The sequence below is a fragment of the Nansenia antarctica genome (assembly GCF_963989245.1).
Source record: "Nansenia antarctica genome assembly, chromosome: 7".
In the NCBI taxonomy this organism is placed as follows: Eukaryota; Metazoa; Chordata; class Actinopteri; order Argentiniformes; family Microstomatidae; genus Nansenia; species Nansenia antarctica.
The window spans coordinates 11940618-11953959 of NC_137677.1; the positions used below are offsets into that span (position 1 = coordinate 11940618).

At 44.6% G+C, this 13342-nt stretch overlaps 1 protein-coding gene across 1 annotated transcript; it reads right to left on the minus strand.

Moving 5' to 3' along the window:
• Positions 1–425: 425 nt before the first annotated feature.
• Positions 426–12685, minus strand: bloc1s2 (biogenesis of lysosomal organelles complex-1, subunit 2; the record flags this gene model as incomplete). The annotated part of the gene is made up of 5 exons (XM_080536099.1): positions 426–1694; positions 8589–8693; positions 9056–9175; positions 10076–10192; positions 12499–12685. The coding sequence occupies 5 exons, from the start codon at positions 12683–12685 to the stop codon at positions 1663–1665; spliced, it is 561 nt and encodes a 186-aa protein (XP_080392225.1). The 3' UTR covers positions 426–1662.
• Positions 12686–13342: the final 657 nt, after the last annotated feature.

Below are 13342 nucleotides of genomic sequence, written 5' to 3' on the forward strand. Positions count from 1 at the left end.
CTGCTGTCAGGACTGCAGTCACTACCTATCTTCTGTCGTACACTGAAGACCTCCATCTCTTCAGGGTGCACCTTAGCTATCCCTCCTCAGACCTCCCCTTCCTCCTGACAGTTCTGTTTATAATACACTTTATATTTATCAGGTCTTATGACCTATGTTTTAATTATGTTACTGTTGTTTTATCCTGACCGAGTACTTTCATTTGATTAAAGTTGATTATTGTTGTAAGTCGCTTTGGACAAAGGCCTCCGCTAATGCCTTAAATGTAAATGTGATGTAACGGTGTAGGACTGCCATCTGCTGACTCAATGAGTACACTACACACAAAGACAACATTCACATACTCAAGTATTTTCAGTTCAACATAAAACATTTTCTTTTTTATTGTTAACATTTTTTTAAATGATACAATTTACACATGATCCAACACGTATGACCATCCATGCTGTTAAGAGATCATTTCAAACAGTAGTACAGTAGTACAGTAGTCATTACAACAAAGCAAATATGACCTTCTTTCTGAGCATTTGAATTCTGTTTATGGGAGCAGGCTTCATCCTGTAGAGCAGTGATGCTGTTGCGCAGTGATGGGGAGCATTCAGTCACACACAGAAACAGGTCAAATAACTAAACACTACTGATGGGGGGGGTAGAGGAGAGGTGAACAAAGCAGTGAGAGGCATTTCAGCCGTTGTTGAAGATGGACCCTGATCTTAACCACATCATGGTAGTACAGGGGTGTCTAAACACATCATGGTTATACAGTGGTGTACAGAGGCTCAGAGCCTCTCACCAGATCACAAGGATTTGTTCCTAACGCCTGGTACACATAAAGATTTTCTAAATCGTAACAGAAGTATTTTTTTAACAGATGATATTGTGTGTGGTTTGCTCCGATATTCCCAATACAGCACACCACATACATAAAGATCTGATCTACGACAGTCTAGAGTCTTGTCCCCCAAGCCAGAAATCTCGCGTGATCAGGGTAGTAGTAGTAGACTGACCTGTACGAGGCAGCCATGTGCGACAGGGCAAATGAAGTGGCGTAGAACGTGGCGAAGAAGACACGTCAGTCAGCTCGCTTCTTGATTGGCTACATTCCATTCTACGTCACAATCGGACTCGGGAGTCGCCCACACACAAGAGAACTTTTGATCGTAAATATTGAACACGTTTAATATTTAAGATCGTCGGCCCCGACCATTTTCCGAGCAGATTGCCGGGAGAAATTGACTCTTAACACACCTCACACCACAGGATAATCTTTATAGCCATCCGGTCGTTTGCGGTCCTTGGTCTGAAGGGGGGAAATCGGGCCAAAATCGGCCAGAATATCTTCATGTGTGTACCAGGCTTAAAACAACAGACTGAACAATACCGCGCTGACAGAGTTGGAATGTTGCTAATAATACAATCAAATCAATCTCACTGGATCACCCCCCCCCCGCCCAACCCAACCCAAGGCTGATGTCTTCCAGAGCGATGGATCAGCTTCCTCATTATGGGAACTCTCAGTGTTAAAGGATAAGTGTCTCAGGCCACACCCTCCCCCCTGCTTCTGCTGCTTGTACAGGGTGGGTGGAGGAGGGAGGGGGAGGCGGGGTGAGGCAGGGTGAGAGGTTCAGCAATCCACACTCTTCCTCCTCCTCCTCATCATCATCATCGTTTCTCCAGTTTCTTGAACTTGGCTTCTGCAGAGCAGGAGGAACAGAGGTCAGAACCTAAAGTGTTCTGGTGTAACTAAGGAGGGAGTCAATCATGCTTAAAGGGGCAATCAGGGATTCAAACAACAACAAAGTGGTCACTATGGTAACCAGCTGGGGACAGAGCTGGACAATCACAATTCTTTTATTGGCCAAGTATATTTGCACATGAAATTGACTTGGTGAGGTTGGTGAATAGGACATCAGAAGAACAAAAACATATATATAAATATATATTTTAAAAAAAACAACAACAACAACAACAAAAATAATATATAAGATAAAATAATTTAAAAGACAATCGCAAAAATAAAAAGAATTATAAATTACGTAGGCTGTACATTTTAATAAATGTAAAATATTATAAATTACACTGTCAGTGCATTGTGTGTGTGTGCGTGTGTGTGTGTGTGTGTGCGTGTGTGTGTGTGTGTGTGTGTGTGTGTGTGTGTGTGTGTGTGTGTGTGTGTGACAGGGGGGGAGTGGAAGTCCCAGAGTCAGTGAGAGGCCCAGGGGGCTTGTTTGTGAGCTCCATTGCCATGAGGAAGCAACTGATCAGATGAAATGAAACCACTCTCACACTCCTATCCAGAGATATGGACGTAAGGAGCTATTTATTCACCCATGACACTAGATGTGTTTAAGTAAGGAAGGCTAGGGCAAGCGTCTGGGGGTAGAGGCTGCTGGGACGCTTTGGACTGGGCTCACATCTACAGTCTCATAGCGCCCTCTGCTGTTGGTACGTGTAAATGACATGTAAAGACAAGCTGCACACAAGCGATTGACTATAAATAGCATGTCTGCCATAGATACTGCTGCTAACATGGCCATAGAGATTCATCAGCCAACGCTATCATTCTCACACACAGGAGCGACTTCCAAAATGGAAACCAAGAGGAGCAGAGACAGGAGGGACCAGTGGAGCTGAGAACTGTCTTACGCCCCGTCATATTCTCTCCCCAGTGACTAATGACTGAGACCTAAGACTGTAGGGTTGTTGGGCAGATATCCACTTTCAGCCCTGATAAATATAGAGCTGGGAATATGAAGCCGTGCTCAGTGTCTGCGTGTGTGTATCGCATGGCTTCAGCGGAGCATGAGAAGTGATGTCTAAAAAAAAGAAAAGATAAAAAAGCAGGGTAATACACCGACTGTCTTCAGCAAGAGACCACTATAAAAGACCACTTCTTTTTTAAAAATTTGTTTTTTCAGATTTTATCCCTTTTTCACCCAATTTGGTAGCCAATTTAACCCAACTTAGCATCCAATTATCCCCTGCCTATTGCATTGGATCCGCCGCCCGACCCCGTGGCCGGCAGTCCCAGAGGAGGGCGCCAGGCAGACTAGGCTGACTGGCTCCTCGAGCCCAGTACTGTTATTCCGGCACCCCAGGGGGCGGTGTTGCGCGACGGATCCTAGTCCAGAAATACTCCTATACCCCCCCTCGGAAGCGGCCGGCCAATATGCCGCTTCCCGTGTGCCTCGGCCATTATCTGGATCTGGCGAGCCGGGATACGAACCCCGGCCCCGGTGGGCAGCATGCACTAGCGGCCAGTGCGTAGACCGCTACACCACCGCGGGGAATAAAAGACCACTTCTAATGGTGAACCAGAACCTGCCTGAATGAAAGCTCCAAACTAGGGATGCACCCAAATTCAAATGATTGGGCGAAGCCTTGCTAATTTCTTGGTTCCTACCTAATATATACAGTAATATATACAGTAATATATACCGGTACAGTAGTCCTAGATGAAAAACTAATCTCTGCTACTCCAATGTTCTGCACATAAATAATTAGCAGAAGCACCTTGCAAGAAAAGCACCGAAGTATTGCCGAAGAAAGGCATATCATAAGAGTTTTAATTATCAATATACTAATATGGAAGAGAGAAGACAACGACAAAGCAACCAAGATTCAATAAGCAGCCTAGGAGTTCTCATGGGTTGGTAGAAGGAATAAAGCCCAGCTTTTCAAACAAGATCTCCTGTCTATTACTGGAGGGAGATACATAAGGAAACACTTGGATGAATACGTGTGCTCACCGGCAGTTTTTCATTTATTCTACCAATTTTTGTACTATTGCATAGATTAAATAAATGTAGATTTTTATTCATGCTTGTATGCTTATTCATGTGAAATTTTAAATGATAATTATCAAAATTATGTGTGTGAAATCGTATATACTTGATGTTACAAAATATTTCCTCGTTTCATGAAAGATGTCATGTGACAGCGGCTGGTGAAATCAAAACGTTCTGACTTTTATTTTGAAAAACGGAAATACATTTCAACGTTAGTAATCCCCACTGCTACCTAGTTAACGATAACACTACTTTACATTGCAGGCTCACAAAACAAGCTGTTTTAGTTGGCTAGCGAGTGTGTCATTGATTTTCAACAGCTGAAATGTATTTACACTTTACTAAATAAAAGTCTGAACATTAAATAGGCTGCCGGCTTGTTAACGCTTTCCCCAGAAGCTGTCACAAATGCTGTGATCCCATCAGTTTCCAGTGATCGCTTAGCTCGCGCTTTCATTTTGAAGTCGCGAAAACGAAAACGGAAGTCTTAATGTTGGAATGTGCCTCTCGTTGTCGTTCAGAGAACAGATGCCAAACTGCCGACAGTAAACTGCTGTAATTATATGACTTGGCAGTAAGCACTAGTAGGCAGTCATCACTCAATGCTCGTCTCATTCACAGAATAGCATGGGTTGCTTGCACTGTTTGATCGCGTCATCAAAAAACTAGGGCTGGGACTTTAACACGTTAATTTCGATTAATTAATTACAGAAACAATAACGCATTTTCTTTACGCATTTTAATCGCCCTTTTTTGGGGGGGGGGGGTATTTGTCCAGCCCTGCCACTTCTGTCCCTTGTGAGAGACTTTTCTCCCTTGCAGACAACATAGTGCAAAAAAAGAGGGCAGCCTTGAGCTCTGAAAATGTAAACAGGCTAGTTTGTCTCAGCAACTGGTTGAAAGAGAATAAGTAGTAGTAGGCTTAGAGGTATCCTGAGACTAATGGGTTTGTTGTTACTGTGAAGGGTACTATTTTTGTTGTTGTTACCATTTTAGATGCCACTTGTGACTTTATGTTAAAGGGTGGGGGGAGGGTGGGGAGGGTTAGTGTAACATTAGGGTCTGTTAAATTGTTTGGGATTAATGTGAGTTTTCTATTTTATCTTTTCAGTTTTACCCTTTTTTATCAATAAAACAACGTAATTTCTATAACCAGGTCTCGCTGGTTGGTAAGGCATTTAGTTTAGCTGCCTGTCAAATCATACTTAATCGGACTCGGGAGTATGACAATGAGGAGATCATAACTGTTTATTGAGAAACGATTGATAGGCAGGCTGGGATACGTATATAAAGAAATACCACAATGTCTAGATTTATAACATTATGTAGGCTTCTGGCGTGACACATAGGCTAGCCTAATTTCCGTTCATATGCCTTTTATCAGATAAAATAAAATAGAATAAAACTCTTAATAAATAGGCTTTAAATGAACTTGCAATGCGCATAGGCTAATTTCCGTTCGATGTTAATAGGCCTATAGTAGCCTATGCCTTTTCTCAGATAGGGGATAGCCTTAAATAAAATAGCCTGCTATTCAGGCTTTCAGTAGCTCAGTCAGTCCCACATACTGATGACATGCGATGCCATTTTTTGCCATGTGAAATGCAACTTGTAGCTGAGAGTGCAGCTTATTGTTAGCCGTTTCATTAGCCTGCTCACAGTGGCCTTTCATAGCGGTTTGCTGTTGCCTCAAACTGACCGCCGATATGTGGTCACTGCACCGCCTGTGATCAGTGAGAGCCGACATTCTCATATTCGTTGCTCCTCTCATGAATCCGTTATTCCTCCCCGATTTTTTGCACGGTGAGCAGAACATTTTTCCTTCCCCATCTAAACGCAGCCAGGGGAAATTTTCTTTCCATTCAACTCGGAACCCTCGAGACTTTTTGGCTGGAGGAGCCACTACGGCACTACTTAAACTTTGTCTTGCCATGTTTACTTCTCGCTCGCTATGGTGCACTTTGAGCTGCAACGTTTGCAGGCTATTGCCGCTGTTTCGCGGAGTCATCATCATGCCGGCGTCAAATCATATAATAATAAAAGAAATATATAGCCTATATATTCGTCTTTTTTAATATAGAAGGAATCAGAATGTGACAACTAAACTTTAGCGAATTGTATTCAAATTGTGCTTAGAGGGAATTATTTTCACCGGACATTATGACCGAAGAGGTTTAAATTTGTCGGACTTCAACACATTTTACCGGACAAAGACCGGTAATTACCGGTTAACGGAAACCCAGCTCCACACACACACATGTTCAGAGCTGCATGCTCCACACACACACATGTTCAGAGCTGCATGCTCCACACGCACACATGTTCAGAGCTGGGAGTCACCTGACAATCTGGGTCTCAGCAGGATTAGAAGCACATTTACCGTATTTTCCGGACTATAAGTCGCACCCGAGTATAAGTCGCAGCAGGCCAAAAATGGGTCATGAAGAGGAAAAAACCACATATAAGTCGCACTGGACTATAAGTCGCATGGTTCAAGGGAACGGGCTTGGCGGAATCAGCGGGGAAAGAAGACCCTGTTGAGCTTGACTCTAGTCTGGCACTGTGAAGAGACATGAGAGGATTTGTAAGCCCAGGAAGGACATAATTCACGTTAAAACTTCTTCTGAAAGGTTAGAAATACTTAAATTATCGAGTGTAAAGCCAGGGCTAGCTAGCGCGTTGCTAACGAAGGTTAGCAAAATGGCGTCGCGGGAGCAAGCAAACAGGATGGAACAGCCTCTGAAAGGTAATAAATGACTTTAATATCGTGTATAACGTTCATAATAGCGTGTATAACGTTCATAATATAGTGCTTAATGTCCACATTGTCGAGTGTAACGACAATTTATCGTGTATAAGGCCATGACAAAGATAGCTTGGTGAAAAACGGAAGTAGTTAGGATGAAGGGCGGCCTACAAACAATGCAACATTGAACAGCCTCTGAAAGGTAATAAATGACTTTAATATCGTGTATAACGTTCATAATATCGTGTATAAGGTCCATAATATCATGTTTAATGTCCACATTGTCGTGTTTAATGTCCACATTGTCGAGTATAATGGCTATTCTATCGCGTACGTGGCGCTAGCGGAAGTAGCAAAATAGCCTCGCGGGGGTAACTTAGCAACATAGAACAGTCTCTGGAAGGAATAAATGACTTTAATATAGTTTATAACGTCCATAACATTGTGTATAAGGTCCATAACATCATGTTTAATGTCCACATTGTCGTGTTTAATGTCCACATTGTCAAGTATAATGGCTATTCTATCGTGTATGAGGCGCTAGCGGAAGTTACTCCTTGGTTCATGTCAGTCAGAGATTACTGTATGTCAGTTCATGTCAGTCAGAGATTATGAATTATTGATATATAAGTCGCACCTGACTATAAGTCGCAGGACCAGCCAAAGTATGAAAAAAACCGCGACTTATAGTCCGGAAAATACGGTACCTACAATATTGGTAGCCTGAGATAGAGCGAATTAAATGTCTGCTGGGGTAGATTCTTTGCAAAGTTAGGCACCTGTGTCTGTGTGTGTGTGTGTGTGTGTGTGTGTGTGTGTGTGTGTGTGTGTGTGTGTGTGTGTGTGTGTGTGTGTGTGTGTGTGTGTGTGTGTGTGTGTGTGTGTGTGTGTGTGTGTGTGTGTGTGTGTGTGTGTGTGTGTGTGTGTGTGTGTGTGTGTGTGTGTGTGTGTGTGTGTGTGTGTGTGTGTGTGTGTGTGTGTGTGTGTGTGTGTGTGTGTGTGTGTGTGTGTGTGTGTGTGTGTGTGTGTGTGTGTGTGTGTGTGTGTGTGTGTGTGTGTGTGTGTGTGTGTGTGTGTGTGTGTGTGTGTGTGTGTGTGTGTGTGTGTGTGTGTGTGTGTGTGTGTGTGTGTGTGTGTGTGTGTGTGTGTGTGTGTGTGTGTGTGTGTGTGTGTGTGTGTGTGTGTGTGTGTGTGTGTGTGTGTGTGTGTGTGTGTGTGTGTGTGTGTGTGTGTGTGTGTGTGTGTGTGTGTGTGTGTGTGTGTGTGTGTGTGTGTGTGTGTGTGTGTGTGTGTGTGTGTGTGTGTGTGTGTGTGTGTGTGTGTGTGTGTGTGTGTGTGTGTGTGTGTGTGTGTGTGTGTGTGTGTGTGTGTGTGTGTGTGTGTGTGTGTGTGTGTGTGTGTGTGTGTGTGTGTGTGTGTGTGTGTGTGTGTGTGTGTGTGTGTGTGTGTGTGTGTGTGTGTGTGTGTGTGTGTGTGTGTGTGTGTGTGTGTGTGTGTGTGTGTGTGTGTGTGTGTGTGTGTGTGTGTGTGTGTGTGTGTGTGTGTGTGTGTGTGTGTGTGTGTGTGTGTGTGTGTGTGTGTGTGTGTGTGTGTGTGTGTGTGTGTGTGTGTGTGTGTGTGTGTGTGTGTGTGTGTGTGTGTGTGTGTGTGTGTGTGTGTGTGTGTGTGTGTGTGTGTGTGTGTGTGTGTGTGTGTGTGTGTGTGTGTGTGTGTGTGTGTGTGTGTGTGTGTGTGTGTGTGTGTGTGTGTGTGTGTGTGTGTGTGTGTGTGTGTGTGTGTGTGTGTGTGTGTGTGTGTGTGTGTGTGTGTGTGTGTGTGTGTGTGTGTGTGTGTGTGTGTGTGTGTGTGTGTGTGTGTGTGTGTGTGTGTGTGTGTGTGTGTGTGTGTGTGTGTGTGTGTGTGTGTGTGTGTGTGTGTGTGTGTGTGTGTGTGTGTGTGTGTGTGTGTGTGTGTGTGTGTGTGTGTGTGTGTGTGTGTGTGTGTGTGTGTGTGTGTGTGTGTGTGTGTGTGTGTGTGTGTGTGTGTGTGTGTGTGTGTGTGTGTGTGTGTCTCACCAAGTTTCTTGGAGTAGGTGTCTAGTTTGTAGGCTGCCTGCTCCAGCGATGACACCTGCTCCTCAATCTGATTTATCTGGTCCAAGTAGGGCTGCAGGCTGGCGTCTGACACACACAAGGCAAGGCAAGGCAAGTTTATTTGTATTGCACATTTCATACAACAGGGTTAATTCAAAGTGCTTTACATACATTATTAAAAACACAGCAAGAGGAGCATAGTAAGAACATAAAAATTACAATGAATAAAAGCAAATATAAGAAGTAAATAGATAAAACATTTAATAAGACAATAGTTAATGGAAAAAATACATTGATAGAAGTGTTTGTGTTTAATCATAACTGATGCAAAACAGGAAGGTTTTTAGCTTATAGATTTAAATATTTTAAAGGTTTGGGCCATGATTTCTTCAGGGAGTTTGTTTGTTGTTTGAGGTCCTGCAGGTTGGGTTAGGGTTAGGGTTACATACATTTGTGGTTGAGGTCCTGCAGGTTGCGGCTGATGTTGATGCTGATGTCCTTCATCTCCATGTACTTCAGACTGGTCAGCTTGTTCATGTTCTCCAACAGACGGTAGTCCTCACAGGTGCCTGCAGAGAGAGAGAGGGAGGGGGAGGGAGAGAGAGAGAGAGAGAGAGAGAGAGAGAGAGAGAGAGAGAGAGAGAGAGAGAGAGAGAGAGAGAGAGAGAGTGAGAGAGTGAGAGAGTGAGAGAGTGAGAGAGTGAGAGAGTGAGAGAGAGAGAGAGAGAGAGAGAGAGAGAGAGAGAGAGAGAGAGAGAGAGAGAGAGAGAGAGAGAGAGAGAGAGAGAGAGAGAGAGAGAGAGAGAGAGAGAGAGAGAGAGAGAGAGAGAGAGAGAGAGAGAGAGAGAGAGAGAGAGAGAGAGAGAGAGAGAGAGAGCGAGAGAGAGAGAGAGAGAGAGAGAGAGAGAGAGAGAGAGAGAGAGAGAAAGAAAGAAGAGTCGGAAAAACAGAGACAGAAAGAAAGAAGTGTCAAAAAGGTATGGAAAAAGGTATCAGAGGTGCAGCTCTCTGTCTGCAGGGAGAGGACGTTCCTAGAGATGAGAGGGAGATGTGGAGAGAGAGAGAAGAGGGAGAGAGGGAGATGGGGAGAGAGAGAGAAGAGGGAGAGAGGGAGATGGGGAGAGAGAGAGAAGAGGGAGAGAGGGAGATGTGGAGAGAGAGATAAGAGGGAGAGAGGGAGATGTGGAGAGAGAGAGAAGAGGGAGAGAGGGAGATGGGGAGAGAGAGAGAAGAGGGAGAGAGGGAGATGGGGAGAGAGAAGAGGGAGAGAGGGAGATGGGGAGAGAGAGAGAAGAGGGAGAGAGGGAGATGGGGAGAGAGAGAAGAGGGAGAGAGGGAGATGTGGAGAGAGAGAGAAGAGGGAGAGAGGGAGATGGGGAGAGAGAGAGAAGAGGGAGAGAGGGAGATGGGGAGAGAGAGAGAAGAGGGAGAGAGGGAGATGGGGAGAGAGAGTGAAGAGGGAGAGAGACCTGTGAGTTCTCCGTGTAGGAAGACGGCCATCTTGTCAAACATGTCGGTGCACAGCTCGTTAATGTCGGGCTCCGCCGGCTCTGTGGCCTCCTCCGCTGTCTCCACCCCGCCGTCACCTAAACACACACACACACACACACACACACACACACACACAGTTACACACTCCTGCCAACTGAGGTAAACAATACAAGACTTAAGGTGGCCTCATAACTCCATATTCCCCTCGGTGTCCTATGGAGAAGTTCACACACAATTATCGGGTTGAAAATTGCCCTCTAGAGGTCATCTGAACAACACAACCACACTATTATATACTATTATAGTATACCTGTGGTAGGGTTACCAGGGAGGGGCCAAGGCCACACAGGCATACACATAGATTTACTGGCCTGCAGCCAACACATAATCCTAATAATAATAATAATAATAATAATAATAATAATAATAATAATAATAACAATAATAATACATTAAATGTGTATAGTGCTTTCTCATGGACTCAAAGCACTTAAAGAGGGCAGTCACAGATCATACAGCCGTAAAAGCCTGCCTGAATAGCTGGGTTTTTAGCCAGGTCAAGAGACATACATATGTGGCCTGTGGTGGTCCAGCACCGCGGTCGACAGTGCACACGTATACCCATGTCTGGGTTCGAATCCGGCCCCATGCCCTGCTGACATGCCCTCTTCTCCTTACTTTCCTGTTTCTCTATCCCATAAAATGGAAATTGAGAGGGACTGCTCCACTCAGATCAAAATAACCTTTCAAAAAAGAGTCATGCATACAGTCCCCTGATGATCATTATTATCATTGAATGATTAATGCGAGTTGAGTTGTGACACTTCAGTCATTATCATCATCATTGCTGAAATGAGTCGTGCGTTGTTTTTCACGTTAGACAGATGGAGCAGATATAATACGACTCATTTCAGCAACTTGAGACAGAACTTTGGGGACAACTTGTCAGGACAGTGACAGACAGACAGACAGACAGACAGACAGACAGACAGACAGACAGACAGACAGACAGTCTAGTTACAGACAGACAGACAGTCTAGTTACAGACAGACAGACAGACAGTCTAGTTACAGACAGACAGACAGACAGTCTAGTTACAGACAGACAGACAGACAGTCTAGTTACAGACAGACAGACAGTCTAGTGACAGACAGTCTAGTTACAGACACACACACAGACAGACAGTCTAGTTACAGACAGACAGACAGACAGACAGACAGTCTAGTTACAGACACACACACAGACAGACAGTCTAGTTACAGACAGACAGTCTAGTTACAGACACACAGACAGACAGTCTAGTTACAGACACACACACAGACAGACAATCTAGTTACAGACAGACAGACAGTCTAGTTACAGACACACAGACAGACAGACAGTCTAGTTACAGACACACACACAGACAGACAGACAATCTAGTTACAGACAGACAGACAGTCTAGTTACAGACACACACACAGACAGACAATCTAGTTACAGACAGACAGACAGACAGTCTAGTTACAGACACACAGACAGACAGTCTAGTTACAGACAGACACACAGACAGACAGACAGACAGACAGACACACAGACACACAGACACACAGACGGACAGACAGACACACAGACACACAGACAGACAGACAGACAGACAGACAGTCTAGTTACAGACACACAGACAGACAAGTTACAGACACACACACACAGACAGACAGACAGACAGACAGACACACAGACAGACACACAGACAGTCTAGTTACAGACACACAGACAGACAGTCTAGTTACAGACACACAGACAGACAGTCTAGTTACAGACACACAGACAGACAGTCTAGTTACAGACAGACAGACACACAGACACACAGACACACAGACAGACAGACAGTCTAGTTACAGACACACAGACAGACAGTCTAGTTACAGACACACACACAGACAGACAGACAGACAGACACACAGACAGACACACAGACAGACAGTCTAGTTACAGACACACAGACAGACAGACAGACAGTCTAGTTACAGACACACAGACAGACAGTCTAGTTACAGACAGACACACAGACAGACAGTCTAGTTACAGACAGACACACAGACAGTCTAGTTACAGACACACAGACAGACAGACAGTCTAGTTACAGACAGACACACAGACAGTCTAGTTACAGACACACAGACAGACAGACAGTCTAGTTACAGACATGACAGTCCATCTCCATCTCCAGTTTATTATTATGACCTCGTCTGAACTGTTGAGGAGCCAGCTAGGCTTGCCGAAAGAACTACACCGTCAACGGCTGTATTCTGTGTAACACTTTATACGAACTTATCTTATTGGTATTATGTGTTGAAGTTGTTATTTTGTTGGCCTTAGAGATGCTGCTTAGCTTCGAGGCTAACTGGGTGTCACTCACTGTGGTTGCTGGGTTTCTTGGTCGCCGGCGCCAGGCTCTCTCCTGCTGCACCCTCCGGGGCCGTGGACACCCCCTCTCCCCGGGGCAGGGTGGACAGTGAGCCCCCCAGGGTGGAGACCCCCAGGTGGGCCGGTGGTACTCTGGAGATGCTGTCCATAGCAGCCGCCTTCTCCCCCGTCGCCGCCATTTTGCCTCTTTCTTCCAAAAGACACATGATTCAGAATGTCACGTGACGCCGTATATTCCCCTCCCCTCCCTCTCACCCCCCCCCCCCCACACACACACACACACACCCCTCTTCTCCAGCCACACCTATGGAGCTATTTTAGTGCCATCAGAAATTGAATTGTATTTGACAGATTGAATTGTATTCAATTCAGTTTTCATTATTTTCATTCAGTTTTCAAATTCAGTTTCTCTAAAAACTATTCAGTTTTACTCAAAATACAATTCAGTTTTACTCAAAATACAATTCAGTTTTTCTCAAAATACAATTCAGTTTTAGAGGCACTCATCCGGGGACTCTGGGCTAGGTAGAATAATAGAGCACCGATTATAACTCCCATCCCTCCCATCCGACGTCGTTATGGAGAAAAGTAATGAAATAGGCTATCCTTTCAGTCTGCCTGAGGTGTTGTAGGGGGGTATTTAGTATAACAGGCTAATGGGTTTATTGTGAGTTTACTTTGATTGTTTGTTTATTGCCTTGATCACCGTATTGAGAAGTCATAATGGTTATGGGAGGTGATATTGCAAGGTAATTTAAGCACCTGCGCATCTTGCATGGCGGTAGTGGAGAGAGAGGGGAGCGATGTATTTTTGTTGACCGCATTATACGCATATT